The sequence below is a fragment of the Leuciscus leuciscus genome, assembly GCF_965113295.1.
Source record: "Leuciscus leuciscus genome assembly, chromosome: 3".
In the NCBI taxonomy this organism is placed as follows: Eukaryota; Metazoa; Chordata; class Actinopteri; order Cypriniformes; family Leuciscidae; genus Leuciscus; species Leuciscus leuciscus.
Genome location: NC_138727.1, coordinates 6,105,491 through 6,133,225, shown reverse-complemented (window position 1 = coordinate 6,133,225; position 27,735 = coordinate 6,105,491). Strand labels below are relative to the sequence as shown.

Below are 27,735 nucleotides of genomic sequence, written 5' to 3'. Positions count from 1 at the left end.
TGAATGGATTTTTCTTTTAAAGTCCCCCTGTAGTCAATCATTTTATCCCTTAAAACTCATCTTTGATCACCCAAAATGACATATTTAAACGTTTTTTCCTTGAAAAAAAATTCTTCATGCCTTAAAATAGCTTCAGTGTAACTTCTACACCCTTGCCTCATTTAGTACAGTATATGCCGTTCTAATATGCAAATGAGCCCCGCCTCCACTCACTCACAGCAGCTCAGAGATTCACTCGTTGTCGATCACACGTTGACCTGATTGGTTACAAGGTAGTTTGTGACGCCAGAAACACTAGTCTGTCTAGAGACTGTCTTTGGTTCACCGCAGTTTTAAGGAGAAAATACTCAGCAATGGTGTTGACTTATGAATTTGCACATGGTTTGTCTTAAAGCATATTACAAATAACACATAGACATATAAACAACATTAAAAACTCACCACAGGGGGATTTAAAAAAAATTAATTAATACTTTAAGTAAGGATGCATTAAAGACATTTATAACGTTACAAAAGATTTCTATTTCAAATAAATACTGTTGGAACTTTCCATTTGTCAAAGAACTAAGATGAACTGCATCACAGTTTCCACAAAAATATTAAGCAGCACCACTGTTTTCAACATTTATAATAATCATAAATGTTTTCTGAGCAGGAAATCAGAATGATTTCTAAAGGATCATGTGACACTGAAGATGCAGATTTGCATAGGAATACACTTTAAAATATAGTCAAATAGATTTACATTCATAATAATAATTACCATTGGTAGTAGCTGTAGAACGTCATGTTCAAACTATGTTCTCTACTGACTCAAGTGCTGTTCTCCATTCATCTTCCTTCTCTAACATAGAGCCCAAAAGCAGATTTGAGACTTAAACTGGCTTAATAAGAGGCAGCGCTTTTCAATTGTAAGCACAGATAATCTATTAATACAACTGTTTAATCTTACAGAACTCTATGGCAAACCATAACCAATCTTCTGGGAAAATATTCCATTTGTTATTTATTAAAAAAAGAGTATAGGCCTATACTGACAGCAAACCTGCTGCTCGCTCAACTTAGCAGAATGATAATTTTCCATTTATTCGTTCAATTTAACGGATAGATGTGTGTTATTTTTTATTTTCACACGTCCCAGAAGTCCTGGGATGGATGAAACACAGAGAGCAGAAACGTCAGAGATTCACTGCATCGAGGTGATCTCGGCCGACTGGTGAAAATGCGTGAATAATGCGGTGAGTGAACACAGACTTTGCCGTCCCACGAGAGGTCAGAGAGAGGGAGTTGAGCGAGCGACAGACAGCAGAAGGGGGAAATCCCTTGAACGTTGACTGTGAGCGTTCACGCCACCCCAGTTTCTGCCCGGCAACTAACCCTTTCATTGCCACGCCTCCTTCATTACTGTACGGTCAACTGTAGTGACAGGCGGGCCGCAGACACTGCAGCGCAGCGGGAGGCATGTCCCGGGGAGGAGGAAGAGACTGTTTTTGGTGTGTTCATAACCATGAACTAATAAGCAGTAAGGGTGGGCGCTCATGCATGCATGCTCCCTGTGACTGCGTTTTACACACACACACACAATGCAGTCATGCAGTGGCGGTATGCATGGCAGGGTTTGAGTGTGTGGGGCAGCCGGCCAAGTGGAGTAATAGAAGCAGACTTTGACGGGACGACCCACTGCTCCTGCATCCAGACCCACAGTGTAAGGGAACTTTATTTAGAACAAACACAGACATAAACGCTTCCCAAAAGCCATGGTGGAGTGAGCTGTGCATGTGCCTCACAGGGTTCAAACCTGGCCTGTGTCCTGTGTCATGTCCCACTTCTCCTTATGCTTGTCCTCCTTCAGTGTTTCTGTGTCTCTCCACTGTCAATTAAATGAGTGTGGTTTTTGTGGGTTTTTATATGCATTACTGCATGATTTCAACATTCTTATTCATCATATTTAAACATGTACCAAAGTACATGATCATATCATCTGAGTAGTGTATGCATTGTAGGGTAAATTGATATATATATATATTCATTTTATTGTTAATTAATTTTAATGAATACAATGTTTTGTATGTCAAAAAACATTAACTATATCACAATCATAGGTAAAATTACATTTAATTTTGCCACAATATAAAGCCATAATGTTTTGCGTAAAGATCACATGAAAAAAATCTTAAAAGTTGAACTTCTTTTAACTTGAGCGCCTCTTTTTTAGTTTGCCGTGTCATATGCAAGACGCTGCAAAAGATGTGAGTTCAATATTTAACTATATAAGCGTGTTATTACATTGAAAACAATTAAAAAATAGTCCAGTGTAATGGAAAAGTGCATTCTGTGTGAACTGCCCTGTGAACCATTCTGTGTTCATTGGTTTAAAGAAATTTGATGTAGGCCTATGTCTCATTTACCATTCTTAAATTTAATAAAATTTTTGTTATATATCAGAATTGGCCATCGTTCACCCTGATCTCTACAATGTCCTTAGCCATTTAAAAGCCTTTTTTTTAGGACAAAACATGGCTCATCTTACCCCATTCTCCCCTATGCTCTTCTTTTTATCATTTGCAATCGATTTAAGAGACTTTTCTGCAAATTATCCCAATTTCTCTTGATATAGGTTCCATTCTTTGTGTAATATAGAGGCATGGTGTTAGCGTCCTCCACACAAGCTGCGGCAGTGATATTTCCATCACTGTGTGGGAGAGCGTCAAAGCCAAGGTAGCGTTTGAAAAGCAGGAAGGCTTCTGTGCGTTTGTGTGTGTGTGTGTGTTACACTACATCTCATCTCATTTTTGCTTTCCTTCCTTCTGCTTGTGTGGCTTCCCGGGGTTTTTGTCTGTGCTCAAGTGAGCATGTGCACCCAACACATACATTTACCGCGGTACCAGCCGTCATTCACGTATGTGTTGAGTGTCACAAACATACTGGAACCTGCTGTTCATTTGGCCTGGAGTTGCACAGGTCCGCTGCTCCTCATTAGACACGACGAGACACTGACCTCTTGACAGCCGCCACAAGTACCTATAAGACCTGTCTCTTCTTTTGATAGGATTCTGGGTAATTTGCTCCCCTCCACAGGCTGTTTACCACAAGGAACATTGCAGTGGAGTAAACACGTTGGTTAGATGGTGTCACTGGTGCGAGAAACAAACAAGGGAGACCACAAATAATTTTCACATGGTTTTACTAAGAAAAATCTGATTGTATTGGCTGTGTTAGACACAAGGAGCCAATCTCAGAGCTCCTTAAAGGTACAGTTCACCAACAAATGACAATTCTGTCATCATTGACTCAAAAAATGATGTCATCCTCATGTAATTCTAAATCTGTAGGACTCTCTTCCTTCTGTACATCACAAACGGACATGTTAGGCGGGAGGATCATGCTGTTCTCGTGCATATAATGAAAGTAAATAGTCCTTGAGCTACAATTTATATATGTAAATATATAAAATCTATATAAAAAAATTAAAATACATCATTTTGAAATATAATTTAATGATACATTATTAAAATAATAAATTAAATATTATATATATATATTATTAAAATAATAATAAATTATATATATATATTATTAAAATAATAATAAATTAAATATATATATAATATTGAATTTATTATTATTTTAATCATTTATCATTAATTTATATTTCAAAATGATGTATTTTTATTTTTTATGAATATATTTCATTCTATTCTATTGTAAATCTGTGTTTTTATTTATCATATTTATTATATCTATCCATCTATAATATATATATATTATTATATATTTTATATATTTTATATATATATATATATATATATAAAATAATAATATTATTTTAATACCTCACCATTTATATATTTATTTATTTTCTAGATCTATCAAGTGTTGTATAGGTTTGAAGTATTTGACATGTTTTTACTTGTTTATAAATGAAATGCCCACATCATAGTACAACTGGCCCTGAAAAACAGTTCCTGGAGGCAAATATTGCCCCTGAATGAAAGTATTAAATGTTGACACACTGAACCTAACACCAGGGAACATCATAAGTGTCAGTTTCTATGATATTCTGGTCCCTAAATAAAGGCTCTGGTCCATCCTCCAATGATCTTTGATCCAGTAACACTGTTAGCACCTTATATAGTTTTGTCTCACATTTGAGAGCAAGGCATGATGGGCCACATATTTGCTCAAGGTGAGCAGCGTGCATAATCTGTATACTTTACGAACTGCGTCCATCTTCTGCCACCCACTTAGTCTTGTTTGTTTAGTGTAATCTCTCTTTGTCTCTCTCGCTCCCCTCTGCCTCATATTCGCTCTGCATTCAGACGGCGTGCCAAACGCGGTGGCATCGCGAGCAGGGGAGTGGAGAGGTTGAACAGCAGTTTGAAATGTGAATTAGAGGGGGAGAGGGGCGTGCGAGAGCTCTCTGAGGCCAGGAATCAGTAACCACGCTTTCATTTTATGACATTCTCTCGCTCGAGTGTATGGCAAACACATGCGCAGAATACAGCACAATAACACACCGCTGAACAAGAGGAGAAACATTCACCGGAATATCCCTGAAGATTTACGAGTGGTTGAGGAACTGCTTACTTTGGGAAATGTGCCTGTTTGATAAAACATGTTTATAACAAACAGTTTTCGTTTAGCAAACTGAATTTACAGTACAAAATTATTCATTGATTCTGAGCTAAAGGTACATGTTTACATATTGTTTTACATCCTCGTTTCTCTTTTGTGTTGTCCGTTTTTCACTGCAGGAGCCGAGCACTGTTTCCGTAATTTCAGTGCTTCAACTGGAGTGATTGAGTCTCCCGGTTTCCCTGACAAGTACCCTCATAATTTGGAGTGCTCCTTCATCATCATCTCTCCTCCTCAGACGGAGGTCACACTCACCTTCCAGACCTTTGACCTGGAAAACGACCCTTTGCTGATGGGGGAAGGAGAATGCAAGTACGACTGGCTGGACGTTTGGGACGGTCTACCACAAGGTTAGTTTCTGTTTTTTATCCACTCTATCTATCTATCTATCTATCTATCTATCTATCTATCTATCTATCTATCTATCTATCTATCTATCTATCTATCTATCTATCTATCTATCTATCTATCTATCTATCTATCTATCTATCTATTCCATCCATCATCCATCCATCCAATCATCCATCCTATTCTATCTATCTATCTATCTATCTATCTATCTATCTATCTATCTATCTATCTATCTATCTATCTATCTATCTATCTATCTATCTATCTATCCCAATCCATCCATCCATCCATCCATCCATCCATCCATCCATCCATCCATCCATCCATCCATCCATCCATCCATCCATCCATCCATCCATCCATCCATCCATCCATCCATCCATCCATCCATCCATCCATCCATCCATCCAAATCCATCCGTTTGGGGTCTGTACGTTTTTTGACATGAATACTTTTATTCTGCAAGGATGCATTAAATTTGTCAAAAGTGACAGTAAAGGCCCGTTCACATATAACTATAGAGATAACTCTATTAGCGTCCACACCAGGGGATATATCGTTCTGTTTATTGCTCAAACTCGTTACAGCAGGATTGATTCTGATTGGCTGTCATTGTTTTTATCATTCATCAGCTGGATAAAATCGTTCTGAAAGTGATTCCAACGATATCGTTTCTCTGTGCCGTTATCATTATAGCTGTGAGGTGAACTCTGCTATTCTTTAATATTGACAACAATTTTTAGAACTGTATCTTTATCGTTATTGTTATAGATATCTGCCAGATTTTCCTTTTACCTTCTTCCCATATCTTTTATCAAGTCGCACAAATAGTGTTTAGAAGATAGCGTTCATGCTATTGTGAACATCTCAACTACTTGCACAGTCCCATCTCACACGCTATCAATCTGGGATCAAACTCAGCTCTTGTTGTGCTGACATCCAGGGATCACAGGAGGAAGGGAGAGGGACAGTAAATCAGGGATAAGTAGGAGAGAAATCAGAGGAATACCATGAGGAAAGCTGGTAATCCATGGAGCTTGGGGAATTTGAGGCACGCAATGCCTCAGCAGATCCACTTCACACTGAGAAACGGTTCTAGCCTCACTAACTGATCTGGGATCAGCTCATTTTCCCCTTTCCACCATTTTCTTGTGTTCAGTGGGACCCCTGATTGGACGATACTGTGGGACGAAAATCCCTCCAGAGATCCAGTCTTCTACAGGTCTTCTGTCGCTTTCCTTCCACACTGACATGGCTGTGGCCAAAGATGGTTTCTCTGCCCGCTATAACATGACTCACAAGGAAGTTAGTGACAGTAAGTATAATTTGTGTTTCTTGGTTTTGTTTTGTTTTAAAGGTAAAGTTTATGATCATGTCAGTTGCCTTTTCCAGCAGCTATAAGTGAACACTGATGCATATACAATTTTTTATATGAAGCTTGTTTCTGCCACGGAATAAGAAATTAAAAGAGGTAATAATTGCAATTTTATTTCACATTTGTGACTTTCTTTCTTGCAATTGGAAGTTTATATCTCACAATTCTGCCTTTTCCCCGCTCAGAATTGAGTTTATATCTATTTGGACTTTATCACTATCAATTGTAATTCAATTGTAATTCTCTTACAATTCCGAGTTTATTTCTTGTTATATCTAAACTCAAAATTGAAAAAAGTCACAATTGTGAGATATAAACTTGCAATTGCAAGAAAAATTCTGAATCGCAAGTTTATATCTCTTAAATCTGAGTTTTTAACTCACAATTCTGACTTTTTTCCCCACAGAATTGTCAGATATAAACTCGCAATTACGAGTTATAGTCATAATTGCGAAATAGAAACTCACAGTGGCGAGCAAAAAGTCTGAATTGCAAGTTTATAATTCGCATTTTTCAATTTTATAACTTGCAATTAAAAAATATTCTCAGAATTGTGAGATAGAGCGAGTTTGAAGTCTGAATTGCGAGAAAAAAGTCGTTTCTGAGAAAAAAAAGTCACAAGTCCCAACAAGCTTCCATAGAAATGACATGAAATGGCATTCACAGCACATTTAAACTCCCATAATGTGACATTTCTGGGAGAAATTTAGAAAGTATGAATAGGGTAATTTATTAAGAAAGTGAATATGGTCTACTGTGACTTCAGGTTGTCTTTAAATAAAATATTTTTTTAAAGGTCATTATTAATAAATTCATTTTAATAATAAGAAAAAATAAAGATCAATAAAATAACAAAAATAAAGTAAAAAAGTAAATGTTTTAGTTTGTCTTAATATCTCTCTTTCTCATCCAGCATTTCACTGTAGCAATGCATTTGGAATGGAGTCTAGTAAGATCTCTGATGATCAGATTTCGGCCTCCACCTCGTTTTATGATGGTCGCTGGCAGCCCCGTCAGGCCCGTCTGAACAACGAGGACAACGCCTGGACGCCTGCTGAGGACAGCAACAAGGAATACATACAGGTGAGCCAATCGCACATTACACTATTAAAAATTAAGATGCTGTGAAAACCCCCTTTTGGAACCTTTTTTTTAAGAGAGTAGAGATTATTGGTGCATTTGACATACCTGCAACATTTCATTTTTATTATATGATATATTTCATTTGAAAAACGATGTGGTGATGGAAGTACTATTTGTTCAATTGGTCTTATTCATGAAAAAAAAAAAATCTGTATAATTGTTCAGCAATGCAACCGTGCTTTATGCTGACCCTCATAGCCTCATTTTAGTTTGCGTCACATTAAATATGCCATTTACCCCGTCCTTCCCTTTAATGCACTGGGATTCTCAATCTCACACACACACACACACACACACACACACACACACACACACACACACACACACACACACACACACACACACACACACACACACACACACATGTGGTATATTCTTACACACCACTACATTTCCAGAACCTTCTACACCCTCTATAGTGCACTCCATCTTGCCTGTCAGCATACGCCCCTTAGCTTGAGCGCTGCGTTTGTTGTGTTGGTGCAGACCGACGATGCATGGAAGGTTGCTGTGATGCTAACTGTTCGATGATGGATGGGGACAGTCTAGAGAAATCCGTAGTTAGCAACCTTCTCCAGCACTATTGATTTCAGAGTTCTTACAGTCCCTCCTTACACCCCTCACCTGCATCCAGGATCCTGATAGCATGAGGGTCTGGGAGCCTTTCCTTCTTACATGTGACAGATGAGTAAAGACGGCATTGCCGGCATGTGTAGAGGTCGAGGAGTTTTAATTAGACCAGTAATGCATCATTTTGTTGAATTCTACTTTTATTGCAAATTTTTTATCAAATGGTATGATATATACAGTTAAATCAAGAATTATTGGACATATGCAATGTATGATAAATGCAATTAGGCAAAATCATGAATTAGCATTAAAATGTCAAATTGTAAAATTAAAAATGTTTGTTAGCCAGCCTACTATACATCTATATAGGCTTACAAACTGAATTTCATATTTAAAAAACAAACTAATAAATTATTTATATTTTATAATTGTTTATTTGCATAAATAAATGCAATTATTAGATGTCGCTATTTAAAAAAAAAACATTTGCATGGCATTTTTATTTTGCCATGCAAAAGTCACTTCCATGATTCTAGGATGTTGTTCAGTTTAGTGTGTCTATAGATGGGTTTCATGCTGAATTGTAAAGTGTAGGTATGGTTTATTTAAAATAGCGCCCTTGTGTTTTCCATCCTCAGATATGGTGTCACTAGGACGAATAAACTTGTTATCCACATCCTTCCAATACATGTTCATGATTTATATACTGCAAAGGAACTGTTCATTACTCACATCAGAAATCCTCATTGATCGGCTGTCGAAAGAAACTAAATTTGGTCCGATCAGTCTGCCGTTGTTATCGCTTCCTATTTCCCACTTTCATCAATCACCTTCCTTTCCCAGGTGGATCTTCAGTTCCTTAAGGTTCTGACCGGGATCGCTACCCAAGGAGCCATCTCCAAGGAGACTCTTAAGTCCTACTATGTCACCACCTTCAAACTGGAAGTCAGCACTAACGGAGAGGACTGGATGATCTATCGGCATGGGAAAAACCATAAGGCAAGGACCATGCAATACATTTGTGTTCTCTATGTGTTTACAAGTGGCAAAAGACCATAACGAAAATATCCTAATATTCCTAATTTATGATGATTTCTAAAATATGTGATAGAGAAAAAAGGTGATTAATAAGCATGCTAAGTGTACCACTGATAGTTAGCAGGCTATAATTCAGGTGAATCCAGCCAGGTCACATAAACACGAACACAACAATCCAGAAAGAACTATGTTTAACTACACATTATACTAAAAGATTTTAGTCACTATCCCTTCCCAAATCTATCAGTAGACTTTTGTTTTCACAAAAGTATGCGTACTTAAAGGGTTAGTTCACCCAAAAATGAAAATTCTGTCAGTAATTACTCGCCCTCATGTTGTTTCAACCCCGTAAGACCTTCGTTCATCTTCGGAACACAAATTAAGATATTTTTGATTAAATCTGAGAGCTGGCTCACTCCTCCATAGGCTTCTAAGACACTATAACTTGCTGGCCCAGAAAATGCATTAAAGACATCGTTAATATAGTCCAAGTGACTCCAGTGGCTCAATCTTAAGTTTATAAAGCGACGAGAATACTTTTTGTGCGTAAAACCCCCCAAAAATAACGACTTTATTCCACTATTAATTTCCTTCTCTCTGGGCCTCAAGTTTTTTCACGTAGTGTAACTGCGTAGCGCTTCTGTGTTGCACGTCACACACATGACCAGCGTCGGCCAATAGTGAGCTTACGTGTGACGTACAACACAGAAGCGCTGCGCTAAAACACTACGTGAACTAACTCGAGGCCCAGAGAGAAGGAAATGAATAGTGGAATAAAGTCGTTATTTTTGGGGGGGTTTTTGCGCACAAAAAGTATTCTCGTCGCTTGATAAACTTAAGATTGAGCCACTGTAGTCACTTGGACTATATTAACGATGTCTTTAATGCATTTTCTGGGCCAGCAAGTTATAGTGTCTTAGAAGCCTATGGAGGAGTGAGCCAGCTCTCAGATTTAATCAAAAATATCTTAATTTGTGTTCCGAAGATGAACGAAGGTCTTACGGGGTTGAAACAACATGAGGGTGAGTAATTACTGACAGAATCTTCATTTTTGGGTGAACTAACCCTTTAAATGGATAAATGGAATCAGTGGTTAAATATTCATTTTTTTCTCAAATCTTTTGAAATGAGGCAGTTGAGCATCTGCAGGAAGAAGTAACTCTAGTTCCAGCCAGGTGAACTTTGTTGGTCTGAACAGAGAAAGTGACATGGGAACAAGTTGAGAGATGGTTATCTGGTGGCGGAGAACAATGAGGCTCTCTATGCACCCTTATCTCTCTGGCCGTTCCTAATGCCTGTGAGCTACCTGCCGTAAACACACCTGTGTGACCGGTCACACCTGGACCAGCTTGGGATACGCTGATACGTGTTCATACGTTATCGGAATTCAGGGTTTCCTCTCTCTTGATTTTGTCCCATTTGAAGACCAGTAAGACTGTTTCAAATAATTTTTCATTTCTAGACTGATCCTATTAGGACTAATATGATTTTTTTGCTTTGAAGAAGGCAGGAATTCAATCACAGAGCTTTGGACAACCCTCAGTAACTCCATCAAAAAAATATTTAAGACGGATATAGAGCATTTGGGCTGTGAAGATTATTGCGGCAAAGTCAAATTATGATGAGGACACAACTGAGCAAACTCGACAGAAATGTTTTTGTTTGGCTTGCTAATGCCAAGCTAGTAATTTAAACATCAATCAACCACCATCGCTTCATTTACCCCACTCGCCCAACCACATCCTAATCTGGGTTTGTTTTGACGCCGTCCACCGCTTGAAAGTTCGTTTTTCTCATTTCGTGACAACTAATCCCACTGTAACCGCGTTGGCCACAGTGTAATCAGAGCCTCGGAAAGATGCTTATGCATTTTAACTCTACGTTACGCCAAGGGGCGCCGTGTAATAAAAGTGCTAGGATTAACCTTTTGGTCGTCTTTTTAGTGGATCTGCTTTTGATTAAAAGATTAGTCTCCTGTTTGGGAATAAGTCACATGTGAAAGTAGTACTGACCCTTTGGACATGCCTGGGATTAGAGATCCAAACATAATCTTGGTCTCAAATCACTTTTATGATATTGGGTGGGATGGAAATTTTTAAACTAAGTTTGTATACTGGTTACTACATTATTTATACATAGTAATGAGGGTTGGTAAATTGTATCTTGATGTTTTTAGCCTTTTGACAATATTCAGTTTATAATGGAATTATTTATATAAAAAAAAATCTATTTGAATATTGTCAAAAGGCTGGAAATTATATTTAGGGGCCAAGCAAAGAAGGTGTGAAGGCACCTATTGTATCCGTTAGTGTTTTTGTTCTTCCTCCTCCTTCCACTCTTGTCAATGGCTGCCCATATAACTAATTGCTGAAAAATTGTGAAATTTGGCACACAGAAAGTGGACAGTCTGAATATTAAACACACACATTTTTTAATCTCTAACTCAATCCCTCCAGCGCCACCAACTCTCCAAAAATTGCACTTACGTTTATGCTAATAACTTTTTTTCCTTGGCTCAAGACAATACGAATGGACCATTGGGAATTTTCCTACTCTTTTTAACTTTTGATTTTCACCAAAATTGGCTCAGATCATCTTCCAACCATGCGGGCAAAAAGTTATCAAAAGCTTTTTGATAAACCCAACTGTTCTCAAAAAAACTATAAAAAAATAATTTACTGATGCAAATTGTTGCCAAATAGAGTTTAAAAAAATTTTTTTATGTAAGATCCATAGGAATTTTTAATTGATTCCCTTTGAATTGATTCATGCTAGGGACATTTGAATCAGAAATGCTTCTAAAACATTCTTGTACTTGCCAGTCATGACATAAGGAATGTTTGTAACCTTATTCTGAGGATAAAAGTGCCTTAAAATGTCACAAAATTCACTTTTTTGCTCTATTTGATTTTATACAGTAAAGTCGTTGCACATATTTCATGAATATTCAATATACTGTACCACCCAGCATTTTTGCATTGAATCACTCAATAAATGGCAAAAAGGTTCCACAAGCACAAAAAAATTGCAGCATATCCTGTTTATTATTGAAATTCCTATAAATCCCTCGTGAACAGCAAGTAATAAATCTGTCACACACTCACTTGATACATGATGAATATGGCATATAAAGGCATTTAGCCTCTGCGTTCACCGTCTGTGAGAGAAGTGACGACTGGGAGAGTGTAAAAGGATGGAAGGAGAGACACAACGATGCAGGAAAATGAAACATTTGGATTAAGCGAGGAGTCTTGTAATTTATTTCCCCCATTGAGAGAAAGCTCACTGGTATATTGCAGGTATATTGTTCATTTGTTTAAAGATTTAACTACATCTTCAGGTTCTCGACGTAATTCATTTAGGTCAAAGGCGTTCAACAAAAAAGGGAATCATTGAATTAATATGAATATTAATAAACAAGGAATTTTTTTATTTTTCTCCTTTTTTGTAGAAGTGTTCTATAATAAAATCTGAAAATGTTTGGCACCAGACATCATAAAACACACATTTACTCTTTCCTCAACTTCGTTTCTCCACTCCTGTCTTTGGCTAGACGTGCTCTTTCGAGACTTTCATCAATACTTAAACACCTCGAGACCTTTTGTCCCTGGCAGTCTGCATGGGATGTCTGCTCTGACCGACCCAGGGGTGGAGACGGGCTCACGCAGGGTTTCACCTCCCAGCATTGGAGGGACAGTGGAAAGGGTCTTTATAATTTCATGATCTATCACTCATAGACCCACAACATGGCAGGTTTAATTATTTAGTTACACTAGCTAGCGTTCTACTTTATCTGGATCCTGCCGTGGGACGCCCCGCCACCAACACTCTTGTTGTCAGGCAGATTTTGGTCTTGTTTACGACTTTGAATGGCTTAAAGCTTATAAACGGCTTATAGCTCTATAGGTTATTTGAAATTTGGTTATGCAGTGCCATTTTAATTTAAAACACATCTTTAAGGTTTAGTACTAATCATTTACTGGTTATTTGTGCATTGTATTGAATTGCGCAACCTTTTCATATAGCAAACACACAATGAATTCCTCTAGCAAGAAAGCCATCAATCTGCTTGTTATTCTAAAGGCCAGTCAGGAAAGATCTCCCATTATCAACAAAGAAAAATAGTCTTTGATTGATTCGTACAGGAAACGGTCATTATTCAAGATGACTTGGTCAGACATCACGTGTTGCTCGGATCTCTTTATGATCTTAATTAACCTTTGAACTGTGTTAACTAGGCTTATTGACAGGGGTCAAAGATCACCGCTAAACCACTGATGGAATCTTTGATCTTAACAGGTGAAGAAAACCTGAATGCATTAACAATATGCAATTCGACCTCTGACCCCCCTTGACTGCTCTTAAACCGTACCATATTTCTTTTCCGCATGTACATATATTCTGAAGACTTTTTTTTTATGTCGAATAGATCTTAGTAGATGCCATTTGATGTGAACAAAACAAGAAAAAAGTGGAAAAAAGACTTACAGTTTGTTCATGTTGGACCGTCTTGAGCTTACAAATCTAGGTTATATTTCATTTTCACAACACATTTTTTAAATGAAAATGTGTGCAACCTACATCATTCAAAATGATACCCAGGTACAAAAAATATGCGCTATATTCATGAAACGCAAAAATTTACATGCAAATGGTTTTATGAATAATTTGCACAGGAATTATGTAAGAATGTTTTTTGTTTTTTTAATAAATGTATTATACTTTTTTGTCTAGACATTATTACAAATTGTATAGAAATTACACATATATAGTGCAAAAATTTTAACTTACATTTTTTTTTCATGCAAATTTGTGATGTACATTCACGGACGAATGTGGTTTTACAAATAATTTACACAAACAGTTTTATTAGTGATTGACAAATACATTTGATATGTTATTAATGTCATTTTACACTATAACAAATATTTTCCAAAGCTGTGAAAGATTATTGGAGTACTTTTAACAAGAAAATGCTTCTTTCTACTTCAAAATTCATGTACTTGCTGTTTCTTTGTACTTATTTGTGAAGTGCATTAGCCATTTTTCTAAGTGAAAATTGTTTCAAAGTAAACCAGATTTTTTTCAGTCTGGTTATAGGAAAATTTAAACAGAAATGAATGAGTCCCACTGAACGAACTGTACTTCTGTCCCACTCAACCTCATGTTCATTCTGGTCAAATTAAATATGCCATTTAGTAAATATGACTATGGGCCGGTCCTTCTTTCTCATACATTTCCAGTTGTCCTGGTCTCTATGAAATTTCCTTCCCCATGATTTTTCCCGTCTTGTTGATTGGTCTATGTCATCATCTCTCAGACCCTGCGCTCCTCCTCCAGTCTCTTTCGTTTAACCTCTGTCTTCTCTTCCGTCGTTATCCGTGAACTCTGCAGAGCTGCCACAATGTTTTGCCACAGAGTTGAATGGCTGAATGCGCCTTATTCCAGCATCTGGAAAGGGGTCATCCGTCTAGTCCGGCTGTCTTGTCTGTCTGGCTTCAGCAGCCACAACACACTCGAGATCAGCATTTTAAAAAAGGGTTTGAGAAAACCTTCCCCCCACCTCTCCATCCTTCCGCCACTGCATCATTGAAGCATTATGAGTGTGGTCCTTTGTGAGTGTGCCGAATTCCCCTACTGGGAATACACACACACACACACACACACACACACACACACACACACACACACACACACACACACACACACACACTCACACGGAGTTGATAAAGCATTTGCAGCCTTGAGCGTTGAGCACAGAAAAGGGATTCTTCCATATGGATTACTTTGCCCAGAGCCTGTAACTCTCAATGGGACGTGACTTGTGGCCACTGGATGGAGAGGATGAGGCGAACAATGGGGATGAATGAGGTTTAGGCCTTGAGGAAAAAGGAATAGGGGGAAATTTAACTGTGGTGAAAACAAGCTCAATAGACTCTTTGTTTGTCTTCGTCTAATCCACTACTTTTTTCTAGTGCCACTTGACTTAATCAACCCGTTTCACTGCCTCACTGGTGTCTGTCATAGTCACAGCTTTGTAAGTGAGCCAGGATACTTGTGTGTGTGTGTGTTTGTGTGTGTGTGTTCGCTTTTGAAAGCCCTTAGAGCCCATCTTGGCCTATGTTACACTTCATCTCAGGTAAGGAATGTTTTCGGTTGGCTAAGACACATCCATGGGTAAACGTCTCACGTTTACACGGATGTGTGTGTGTGTGTGTGTGTGTGTGTGTGTGTGTGTGGGGTGGGGGTGGGGGGGTGGGGGTGGGGGGGTCATGTGTTCCAGTTCCTCCTCTGTATTTGTATTTGATTCTTTTATTTGATTTTTGACACACACACACACACACACACACACACACACACACACACACACACACACACACACACACACACACACACACACACACACACACACACACACACACACACACACACACACGCACACATATATAGGATTTCAACTGTGACAAGGCCTCATGCTCACTCACTGCACGTCTTGTGTTTTCTAAATCTAATGACTGATAATTTCAGTTATCAGTCAACCATTCGACTCTACATGGGAAGTTCATCTCTTATCTACAGCAATTTTTCACTGGTATTCATTCTAATAGTCTTTATCACGCTTTACAGAGAAATTGTCGGATCTCTTGTGGTTCTGAGGTATGTGAACGAGAGAAGGAGTTAGTTATGTCTTATCGCAGCCGTTTATAATGTCCCCACCTTTAATTTGTAATGTGTTTAAAGGGCTGTCTTTGAAAACAAGAAAACATTACATTCATAATGTGCATATATCAAACTAAGATGTCCGTCAGATGAATACCTCTTAAAAACTTGAGGAATAATGTTTTATTCCTCCTGGCCATTTTTTGCATGCAGAAAAACTAAAATCTGAGATGGGAATATCATGAAAGGACATGATATTCTTTTGGGAAGAACTCTTTCTAGTGTGGAAAAAGTCCACATTTGCGATTTCAATGAGTAGACTTGGTGATGCTTTGCAGCAAGTATAAATCTGCGTTGTGTTTTCTTTCTTTTGCAGATTTTCCATGCCAACACTGATCCATCTGAGGTGGTTTTGAATCGTGTTCCTCAGCCCGTTCTGGCCCGATTTGTTCGTATTCGACCACAGACGTGGAATAATGGCATTGCACTACGCTTTGAACTTTATGGTTGCCAGATTACAGGTGACTGTTTATACTCACATTGTTTCTTATCATTTTACCATACAATGCAATGTCTTTCATCTGTTAGTGAGAAATGTTTTTTTTGTTTTTTTTGCTGAAAATGAAAAATAAAACACCCTGTAAAGCGTGACACATGACATAATAGAAACATCTTTTTATTTTATTTTAAAAATTTTACTGGAACAGTTTATTGAAGCTTTAGACAAAATATTTTAAAAAGTTTGCATGTTTTTTAATAAAAAAAAAAAAAATTTTAGTATGATATTTGATATATCAGGCTTTTATGGCTTATATAGTATGATATATAGAGAGAATATGGAGCTCATACTTGAAGGAAAATCATCTCAGTTTTTATTCAGACGTCCAAACTGAGCAAAAATATGCAATTTGGTTCATTTGCTGATGTTTATATGGACAAAACTATCTGATGAATTTTTTGATAGCTTGTAATGTAAAGATCTTTATAACAGCATTGCAGACTACTTGCATAAAATGCATATAAAAATCAGCTGTAAAATCTCTGTAGTTTTTATAATAGAATGCAACAAATAATTAAGTTCAAATACAATGATTGAGACATGCACAAATAAACATTCCTTAAAAGGAATATGTTCCTTCATCTTGAAATATTTCTAAGAATATAAAAGTCATTCTTATATTTGCTTAATAAAACAGTAAAGATTTCTCAGCAAAATGACCTGAATGTGGACATTTTTAGAATTATTCATAAAGGCCTTTTGCTTGCTAAAAAAAAATATAAACTCTCAATCAGATGACATGAGGTATGAAGTAGATTGTGTCCTTTTGGTTTTTCAGCAAAGTTTTGATCAGTTAGAGTCAATATAGGCTTAATAAGGATAACTATTCTTTAACCTCAAATTTCCCGGTAAAACTGTAATTAGTGCGTTGTAAGACTCTTTGGATAAAAGTGTCTAGTACATGCCCATTTCAACATTCAAAGGCTGAAGTTACATCTCGTTCTCTTTTGTCTCAGATGCTCCATGTTCAGAGCTCCAGGGAATGCTGTCCGGGCTCCTCCCTGACTCCCAGATCTCAGCGTCCTCAGTGAGGGACCTTCACTGGGCCCCTGGAGCGGCACGTCTGGTGGCCAGTAGATCAGGGTGGTTTCCTGGCCCTGCCCAGCCTATAGCTGGAGAAGAATGGCTCCAGGTGGACCTCGGGACACCCAAGACGGTGCGAGGAGTGATAACCCAAGGAGCGCGTAGCGGTGAGGGAGGAACCAGCTCTGAGAACCGGGCTTTCGTACGGAAGTATCGCCTAGCACACAGCCTGAATGGGAAAGACTGGAACTTTGTAATGGATAGCAAGACTAGCATGTCAAAGGTATTTCATTTGTCTATAGCTTAATATAAACACATGCAAAATAGCATTACTGGAGTAATGATGTTGAAAATTCAGCATTGCATCACAGAAATAAATACAATTTTAAAATGTATTTAAAACAATTATTTTTAAATTGCAATAATGTTTAACGTACTGACCCCAAACTTTTGAACAGTAATGTAAGTGGCTTGTTGCTTTTCTAAGATGACCTTCTCGCTCTAAACATCTTCATTCTGCTTGACATATTCAGCTGATGGTTTGTTACTGGTCCAAGTTGGTTTACCAGTCCTTACAGTCTTGATTAAGATGGTCTACAAGGCCAAAAACCAAGTCCACTTGCTGGTAGTCCAGTCTATCAGTCATCTAGACCAACTTGACCAGCTAGCAAACATTTTCTGGGATTTTCCAGTAGGGAAAATGTTTCCAACTAAATGCAGTCTCCTGTGATTCCTGTTTAGATGTCTAAATTCAGTAAGTGTGTGTGTGTGAGTAATCTCTTTTTTCCTCCCGTACGTAGCTTTTTGAGGGAAACACTCACTATGACACCCCCGAGCTGAGACGTTTTGAGGAGCTGCCTGCACAGTTCATCCGCATCTATCCAGAGCGCTGGTCTCCGGCAGGGATCGGAATGAGAATGGAAGTCCTGGGCTGCAACCTGCCAGGTACAGTAGGTCATCGCCCTCTGATACACCACTGTTGTGAAACCATAAGCTAAATTGCTTGTTGTTGATTGGGCAGTGCCAGTTGTAGGGTGCAATTTATTCTCAGTCTCTACAACCGACACTGAGCTGTTTCCCAGAAACGCACTGTCAGCTGAAAGTTATTGCAGCCGGAACCATTTTTATTTTTTTTTCATTTATGGTGTGGAGAAGTAAAAAAATAAATAATAATAATAAAAAAAGTGATGTGAAGAGAAAATAGAAATATAGAAACCATGCTATTATCAATGTTGAAAACAGTTGTGCTGCTTTTGATGAATAGATATTTCAAAAGAACAGCTTTTATTTGAAACCTTGAAATATTTTGTAACATTATAAATGTTTTTACTTTTGATCAATTTAATGCATCCTTGTAGAATAAAACAAAGAATTTGTAAAAAAATAAAAAAATAAAAAAAAATCTTTCTGACCTCAAACTTTTGAAACGGTAGTTTATGTGTAGGACATTCTAACTCATTTAAAGTTAAAATTCTGTCTTTAATTACTTTAGACTTTTTTTAGACTTTCGTTCATCTTCTGAACACAAATGAAGATCTTTTCCTTTAAATCTGAGAGCTTTCTGTCACTCCATCGACAGCTTACGCAACTACCGCTTTCGAGCCACAGAGAGGTAGTGTAAAGACATCATAAAAGTAATCCATGTGACTCCAGTGGTTTAACCTCAACTGTGTATTTATGTTATTATAATCATTTCTTATGGATTGTATGTGTTTATCTGACCAGACTTGCTAGAGCATCAACCTGCACGAATACACAGTTCCCATGTCTATGATATTATAAGCATGAAAGGCACAGACAAACACACTCACGCAGCTCTGCTATAATCAGACAGCTACCCCCTGTGCCAATTATCCTCTATGTTGTATAATTTATCATAGAGCTTCTGGAGATACATCTGATTGAGAGAGAGAGAGTGTGTGTGTGTGTGTGTGTGTGTGTGTGTGTGTGTGTGTGTGTGTGTGTGTGTGTGTGTGTGTGTGTGTGTGTGTGTGTGTGTGTGTGTGTGTGTGTGTGTGTGTGTGTGTGTGTGTGTGTGTGTGTGTGTGTGTGTGTGTGTGTGTGTGTGCGTGTGCACATGTGTGTGCGTATGTGTGTATGCAAATGTACAGTTTGCTCTACTTTAAGGTGTGAAAAGCAAATTCTCAAAATTCTAGAGAACTTCAGCATAGATTGATCGATCAGAATTGCAAATGTAGAAACTCTCACAATTACATAAATGTACTGTGGCGGTTCAGTGAAGGTTATACGAAGTTGAAAAAATGAGTATATAAATGTAATTTTTGGGTGCACTGTCCCTTTAAGAATCACAACCTTTCTCTCTAGTTTCCTCTCTTTTGTTTTCTAACTTTGTTTTCTAATCAGTCTCTCTCTCTCTCTGTTCCCACCATTTGATCTTGCCTGTGTAAATGTTTTTCTTCTGGTCCTGCTCTCCTCACTTCTCCTCTTTCTGTTTCTCATCAGAAACCACGATACTCTCTTTCCCATGTACTCTCTCCCACACATACACACATTCACTCATATGTTATACACGTTTATCCCACAGAACAGCTGTTGTAGTGTATGCAAACATATAGGCTATACCTGCCCACATGTACTTGAGAATAAACAACATCTCCCAGAAGTAATTCCTACTGTGTTCTTAGTGGTTGCTTTATTCTTTATAAAATAGAATTTGAACTTATTTCTTGGGTTTAAATTATAAAAAAAAAAAAAAATGTCATCATACGTATCTGAGAATACTCAGTTCCTCAGGTTTTATGTGCTGTGATCATCATGAAACAATCAAACACACACACATATATATATATATATATATATATATATATATATATATATATATATATATATATATATATATATCCTGTAATATATAACACACTCTCACACAGTCCCTCTCAGGTGAATTATGGGGCCCTAAAGGCATCTGTTTTATTTTCCCAGCATGCACTACTGCTCTTTACAGCCCTGCCAAACTCTGGTTATCAGGCTGAAATATGCAGACAAGCTTTATGCATAATTGAGGGTATTTCATTTATTTATATATTTATTTTTCATTATTGATTTATTATTTTTTTGCTGAATCAGGTTCTTTGGAGAACGATTTGACAGCTTTCCTTAAGGATGGGTGAAATTTTGATGAAAGCAGAAATGACAGGATAAGAGTAGAGGGAGAGAGAAGAGAATGATGGGATATGAGCTGAGAAAGGGGGAGCAGAACGGAATGGATGGAAGACAGATTACAGCTATCAATAATATGCTTTCATTTCTTTGCCTTACTTCCAACACACTCAGACACACACACTCAGACACACACACACACACACACACACACACACACACACACACACACACACACACACACACACACACACACACACACACACACACACACACACACACACACACACACACACACACACACACACACACACACACACACACACACACACACTGAAGGCAATGATCTTCCCGCTAGTCTTAATCACATTAAGGCAACTGCAGCATGCGGTGAGGTGTACAGTTACACGTACGGTTTAAAGAGATAGATAACATATTCAGCCATTTTGAAACAGCAATAACCTTCACCCTAAGAAAAGTCCATGAAAATATGGCCCGATGTATAGTGTTAGTACGAAGACATTTTCTATATTGATTGATTTTCACAAGTGTTTTAACCGTATTTTGATTGTTGTGTTCTAGGGTTAAAGGGAATGTCTGTAAACTTACAGTGTTTAGTATAAGCAGAAAGAAAATGAATTAATGAATGAATGAATGAATTCAAGAGGTCATTATCACAAAAATGTTCATGTTTTGTTAAAAAAAGGGTACTAAATTTAGAATAGTTTACACATTTAACTAATGTGGCATTAAAGGACAAAACTGCTACATGAAAATAGTTCATGTTGTTGTTATTGTTAACTAAAATTAAACGGTAATTGAAAATAAAACTGAAAGTCTTTTAAAGGTACGATTTTTAAGTTTAAGTTTTTCACCTAATATTTATATTTTATTATATATTATTTATTATTTATTAGTTAAAAAGCTTCAACTTAAAAAAAACGTAAAGTAATAAAAAATAATTTAAGCTAAATAGAAATATACAAAAATGACAAAACAAACTTAAATGAAAACTGAAAATAAAAAAAATAAAAAATGTTTTACATTTGTATAAATACCATATTATGTAACAAATACTAAAATAACACTTCCATGCACATCTTACTCTGTATGCAAAATCATACAATATTTGTATTGACGTGCTTCTGTATTATTTTTTTATTGACTCACACACAATCTTGGTTCAAACGTTTCAGTGAGCCCATCCCAAAGCTGTTGAAGATATTAGAAGGATGCATAATTATGCTTCCTATCTTCTAGAACAGCCTTGTAGTGTGACGGTAGAAGTACAGCTCTTTGTGTGATGACGTTCCATGTATTTGTCTTGTATGTTGTGCTGACACAACTGTCACATCTCTGAAAGGTCAAGATCATTACACCGTGACACACAGCGACCTTTAAACCCTGACAGAACATCTTCGCGGCGCGGAGAGTGTTTGCGCATCGTGCGTACGCGTGCGAGAGCACAGTCCCGCGCAGGTGACGGGATTTATCCATCACCCCTGTACTAATTGAATCAGAAGACAAAGAAAAACAAATGGATGCAGACTGCAGGTGTGGAGGCATATGAAAGAATGATGGAGGGAAAGAGGATGGCATAGAGAGGGAGGCAGTTAGCGATAGGGCAGAGGAAGTGGTATTAGCTGGCTAATTGCTTCAGAAAAGGCCATGGCATTACAGTGACAAATATCACCAGCTGTGGCTCACCTTTTATGAATTCAAAATATTAATGTATGCACCGATTCGCTTCCTCTGCAGATACTACTGTGTGAGTGACCGCTCAGTTCATATACTAGATGGACTTCTGTTCTTATTTGAGTCTAAAGCCTTTTCGTTTAATGCAGTTTATTTGTTTCCAAGGCAGGTTTCAAGACTGCTGAATAATTTCTACCCCTTAAAAAGCTTGTTTTACTGCAAGAAAGAATAATCACAACTGACATATCATGAACCTACACACGTGTGTGTGTGTGTGTGTGTGTGTGTGTGTGTGTGTGTGTGTGTGTGTGTGTGTGTGTGTGTACTTGTACAACTAATCTTTGTGAGGACCAGTTTGAGTTTTTGACCACTGGAATGAGGACAAAGTGAGTAAAGCGAGGACATTTTGGCCGGTCCTCACTTTCTGAGAGCACTTTAAAGGCCTGTTTGAGGGTCAAGACTTGGTTTTAGGGATAAGGTTATAATTAGGTTAAGGGTAGGTTTAGGTTTAGGGTAAGGGTTCGGGTTAGGCACTTAGTTGTGATGGGTATAAGGTTAGGGTAAGCGGCTAGAGATTGCATTGTGTCAATGAATGTCCTCATAAAGATAGATGTACAAGAATGTGTGTGTGTGTGTGTGTGTGTGTGTGTGTGTGTGTGTGTGTGTGTACTTGTACAACTAATCTTTGTGAGGACCAGTTTTACCTTTTTTACTAACCAGTTTTACTAACCTTAGGGTAAGCGGCTAGAGATTGCATTATGTCAATGAATGTCCTCATAAAGATAGATGTACGTGTGTGTGTGTGTGTCTGTGTGTGTGTGTGTGTGTGTGTGTGTGTGTGTGTGTGTGTGTGTGTGTGTGTGTGTGTGTGTGTGTGTGTGTGTGTGTGTGTGTGTGTGTGTGTGTGTCTGTGTGTCTGTGTGTGTGTGTGTTTTAATGGTGAAAACGCACCTTTAAAAGTTATTTTGGTGCCTGTATATTTTACAGTTCATAGCACTTTTTTGATAAAAATTGCTGATACTTTTATTTATTTTTTAGCATAATGGATTGGAGGTCCTATATATTAGTATGTATACATGTGTTGTTTTCATTCAACACCCCATGGTTTGTCTGGTTTTTCTCCCTACAGCAACGCTATCCATCAGTCTGATGTCATCATTTAAGACAGATGTAAAGACCTGCAGGCGATACAAGGACCAAATTATAGTTTTTTTTTTTTGCACAGTATTGCATACCGTGCACATAGTTTATGTTCCCCTCTGCGCTGACATAAATTCCGAGTTTAGAGCTTTATGATTTAATTTATGAATATCTGACTCATGGCTGGCTGCATAATTAAAATGAAAGGGAATCTCATTTGAAATGGAAAGAAAAAGAGATTTGTTTGAATGGAAATGCACTCTGTTCTGGGTTAGGATAAGATTGTTAATTATGTGTTTCCATCCACAGAAACCTCCACACCGGCTGTAGAGACATCCAAACCAACTCAACCTTCCTCTGTAGAAACCACCACAACACAGAAACCCAGTTCAGGTTAGTAGTTTTCTCAATACATGACTCAAGCACGAATACATTTCATAAACACCATAAACCTCCAGAAATCATCCACGTTTTGGTTGCATATTATGTGGAATGGGAGCAGGGACCAGTAAGGCACAGAAACTGTATTTTCCAAGATAAATGTTGCTTTAGTAAAGTTTGTGTGATCGCCGTGTACATGGTGGTACAATATAGAATATATCACAGCAACATAAAATGACCTGTAAGCACACTCACACCACTTTTTTATTCAATAAATATCCCTTTCCCTTTAACATAAGTAACACTATCATGATTTTCAGCGGATTGTTTGGCAGAATTGTTGTAATTTCTTTATTTTTGAACAGCTGAAGTCAAAGGTCAGAGCTCAGTTTTGCTTAAAGTGCCTTTAGCCGTGCAATGTTTTGCCAGGGTTGATGAATATTAATGCGAATGTATTGATGTATTCTTTTCAGTTACCAGTGCTGCCCTGCCATCTCACAAAGGACTGTGTGATTTTGAGCAAGGATTGTGTGGTTGGACCCTTGACCCGGATTCTGACCTCAGCTGGGCGCTACACAGCTCCAGCAAAAGCACCGCCTTGGGTCAAAGTCAAGATCTCTCCATGGGCTCAAACAGTGAGTATTACACACGCACACACACACACACACACACACACACACACACACACACACACACACACACACACACACACACACACACACACACACACACACCACACACACACACACACCACACACACACACACACCACACACACACACACACACACACACACACACACACACACACACACACACACACACACACACACACACACACACACACACACACACACACACACACACACACACACACACACTGTGTGCACAAATACACACACATTTGCATTCATAGAGAGGTTGTCATGCCTGTAGGCTCTTGTCTGTTTTTATGCTTGGCAACGCATTACATTTACACAACAAACTTTTTTTTTTTTTTTTTTACATTATATTATTTTACATTACATTAAGTTACATTATATTATAATATGGGACAGTTAACAGTTTAGCGTCATTATACAAAAATATATTATATTTAAATAAATTATAATTGATCATTTTTGTTTCTTTATTATATTTTAAGATATTATTTTTATAATATTTATACTGATATATATATATATATATATATATATATATGAAATATTATTCATATAATATAATTTTATAATATAAAATAATATTTATTTACATTTACAAAAACTTAGTTAATTATAGTTAAGCATCATTAAAAAATATTATATATAATCATTCTTTTATAAAGAGATTTCTCATTTTTACATTTTATTATACATTAGTTTTAATTAACTTTATTTTACTGTTTTGAAATTCACGATTCTTAACTAGTTTTTTCAAGCTTTACTGCCATGCTCAACCAGCTTTTCTATAACAGATCATGCTGGCAAAGTTTTGGCAATGAACATCTTGGCTTGCACTAAACCAGTACTAACCAGCATAAACCAGCCTGGATCCTCATAGAAATTGATGCCAGTGTAAACTCACCCAGCAGACTATTTTGCCCCTTTTTCTGTGTAATAAGACTTTCTCATTCTGATTCCAAATCAGTTTCCTATTAACGTTTTTACGCCTCACCCCAAAGACAAGCACTTGGACTGTTCCCAGAACAGCCTTTTCCCTTTCTATCCCCAGTATGTGCTCTCGTAAACTCCTGTGACCTCATTCCCTCTGTACACGGCGGTCTGCTTTCCACATGTCAGACACTGGCATGGGATCTAGACGAGGAAAACAGGATAAATGCTCAGCATGCTTTCTCTCTTCCTTTCTCCCTCCCGAACACTGTCACACTCCCTTTATTTCTATCCCATGACACATCGCAATTAGAGGCGTACACCAGGAACAAAGAATGACAGTGAAGACAGAAATAATCTTGGAATGCTGAAACAATCACTTTTTGATTGAGAGCAGATTACTACACGTTTGTCAAAAAGAAAGCAAAAATGACCATATTTACTGTCTTAATACACCTTTATGGTCTTGTTGTGAACGATTGTGAAAGAAAGAAATGATGAAATGCAAAACTTTGCTTTTGACGTTTTCTCAGCCTCCCTTTTTTTCAAATCTGGCTTCATTCCACATTTTTTATTTATTTTCTTCATCAGTATTTGGTTTCATTCTGGAATACATCAGCTAATGGAAGTAAAATGGGTTACCATTTCATGTTGGCTTTAGTAAAGCAATATGCCACCCGAGGGCATGTGTTACAGTGATTTCACCATGTTTGATCCAGGTGTTGACATGGTAAAATCACTGTAATCTCTCGAGTGACATATTGCTTTTATAAAAAGGCAGGAACAGCAATATGACGGGGACACAAATGTTTACTAAATAATTGCATTCATTATTAACAGTAAACAACAAATAATTATTTCGCCTAACTATAGGCTGTCTAAGGTTGCCAAAGATTAATATAGAATTCATTTGATGTGAGGTCACTGGTTGGCTGTTTTACAACAGCTTCATATGTGGCTCATTCTGTCAAGATTTTAGAGCTGAAACAATTAGTTTCATAAGTTTGCATTCATGTTATTGATTTGACATATTTTCCATTATACACCACCGTTCAAAAGTTTTCTATTTTAATTCACTATATTAAAAAATATATATTAATGTAATTCATTCCTGTGATTGATAGCAAAGCTGAATTTTCAGTCTTCAGTGTCACTCTATCCTTCAGAAATCATTCTAATATGCTGATTTGCTGCTCAAGAAACATTTATTATTATTATTATTATCAATATTAAGAACAGTTGTGCTGCTTAATATTTTCGTGGACAAAAGAACATAATTTACTCTACTTTTGATCAATTTTGATTAATGCAATGCATCCTTGCTGAATAAAAGTATTAATTTCTTTAATTTCTTACTATCATTATAGCATATATAATATAATATAATATATGTTATGTAATAACATTAATATGTAATGTAATGTAATGTAATGTAATGTAATATAATATAATATAATATGTGTAGACATTGCTAAGCAATACTGTTTTAATCATTAATTTAATTTCAAAAACATTAAAGAAGCATTGCAATTTCCCAGAACTCCTTTCTTGAAGTTCAATAACCCCTTATATCAGTCTCTTTCAGCTGTTGTGTGGCAAAGTGTTAAATCCGAGTATCTTTATTTGACTTCAGAGGCGCAGATTCTTGTGGAAAAACTGCATTTCCAACCATGGATTCCAGTCCTTCACCTGCCTTCCAGGCGGATTTTTTGCATAGACTTCCATGTACTTAGAGCCTCTTTCAAGAGATCATTATTCGTTTCCCCTTATATATAGTACTTATGATCAAAAAGGGGATTTTTTTTTTCTTCACATCAATAAAAGATATTCACTATTCCCCCCTTCACATCTCCTCATATATGCATTCCCAGTGATATTAAGGGGATTGTTATCCTAAACCTATTTTAAATTCATTGCCTTGGAAAATTTTAAATGCTCTCTCTGAAAGACTTAACAAGCCGTGCCGACAGCTGCAAGGTGTTATAGCCGTTTTTTGACAGTTCTCAAAATGTTTAAGACTCCAATAGGTCACATGTCTCCTCCTCGTTCAATCGGATCACTCAGAGAGATGGGGGCCGCCACCACATGAGCTGTCTTTTGACCTTGAAACGTCTGGAAAGATTATTCACGAATATATAGAGAGATAAAAGAGTGTGCACCTGTCTCGCCGCTCTTTCTTCACCGTAGGGGTCATGCCTTGCTCCCACTTAACGCTCTTTCACTCTCGGCTTAGCAAACAGACACCTCCCGTCACCTAAAATGCCTACAGTAGAGCCCAGTGGGCCACCGTCGCTCACGAAAGACACTAATACTAATGACGAGGCGCTTGACTTTTCCCACAGCGACACACTTGACTTTTCTGTATAATCACACAGCGTGATGTTTAGGCGAATCATGTTCCTCGAAAACACAGTTTGGGTTCGGGAAGTGTCTGATAGGTTAGACCCAAAGTGACATA

General features: G+C 37.4%; 1 protein-coding gene and 2 long non-coding RNA genes across 6 annotated transcripts in view; 1 reads left to right on the top strand and 2 right to left on the bottom strand.

Annotated features, from left to right (window-relative positions):
• The window catches only part of nrp2a (neuropilin 2a), a 71,672-nt gene that overhangs the window by 27,116 nt on the left and 16,821 nt on the right, over window positions 1-27,735 (top strand). For all 4 annotated transcript variants that reach the window (XR_014204321.1, XM_082163784.1, XM_082163783.1 and 1 more), the window contains exons 4-12: window positions 4,755-4,985; window positions 6,146-6,301; window positions 7,275-7,444; window positions 8,918-9,073; window positions 16,149-16,293; window positions 17,288-17,637; window positions 18,155-18,299; window positions 23,619-23,702; window positions 24,164-24,325. Coding sequence is in view for 3 of the 4 variants with exons in the window: in XM_082163784.1 (XP_082019910.1) it covers window positions 4,755-4,985; window positions 6,146-6,301; window positions 7,275-7,444; window positions 8,918-9,073; window positions 16,149-16,293; window positions 17,288-17,637; window positions 18,155-18,299; window positions 23,619-23,702; window positions 24,164-24,325 (1,599 nt within the window). In the remaining variant the exon portion in view is untranslated. The remainder of the gene's footprint in view (window positions 1-4,754; window positions 4,986-6,145; window positions 6,302-7,274; window positions 7,445-8,917; window positions 9,074-16,148; window positions 16,294-17,287; window positions 17,638-18,154; window positions 18,300-23,618; window positions 23,703-24,163; window positions 24,326-27,735) is intronic.
• Window positions 9,910-15,331, bottom strand: LOC309494570. Its single transcript, XR_014204371.1, has 2 exons — window positions 14,786-15,331; window positions 9,910-14,749 (listed from the first exon to the last, which is right to left on the bottom strand). It is a non-coding gene; the product is annotated as an uncharacterized lncRNA (long non-coding RNA).
• Window positions 20,072-21,223, bottom strand: LOC309494565. The gene is made up of 2 exons (XR_014204367.1): window positions 20,775-21,223; window positions 20,072-20,657 (listed from the first exon to the last, which is right to left on the bottom strand). It is a non-coding gene; the product is annotated as an uncharacterized lncRNA (long non-coding RNA).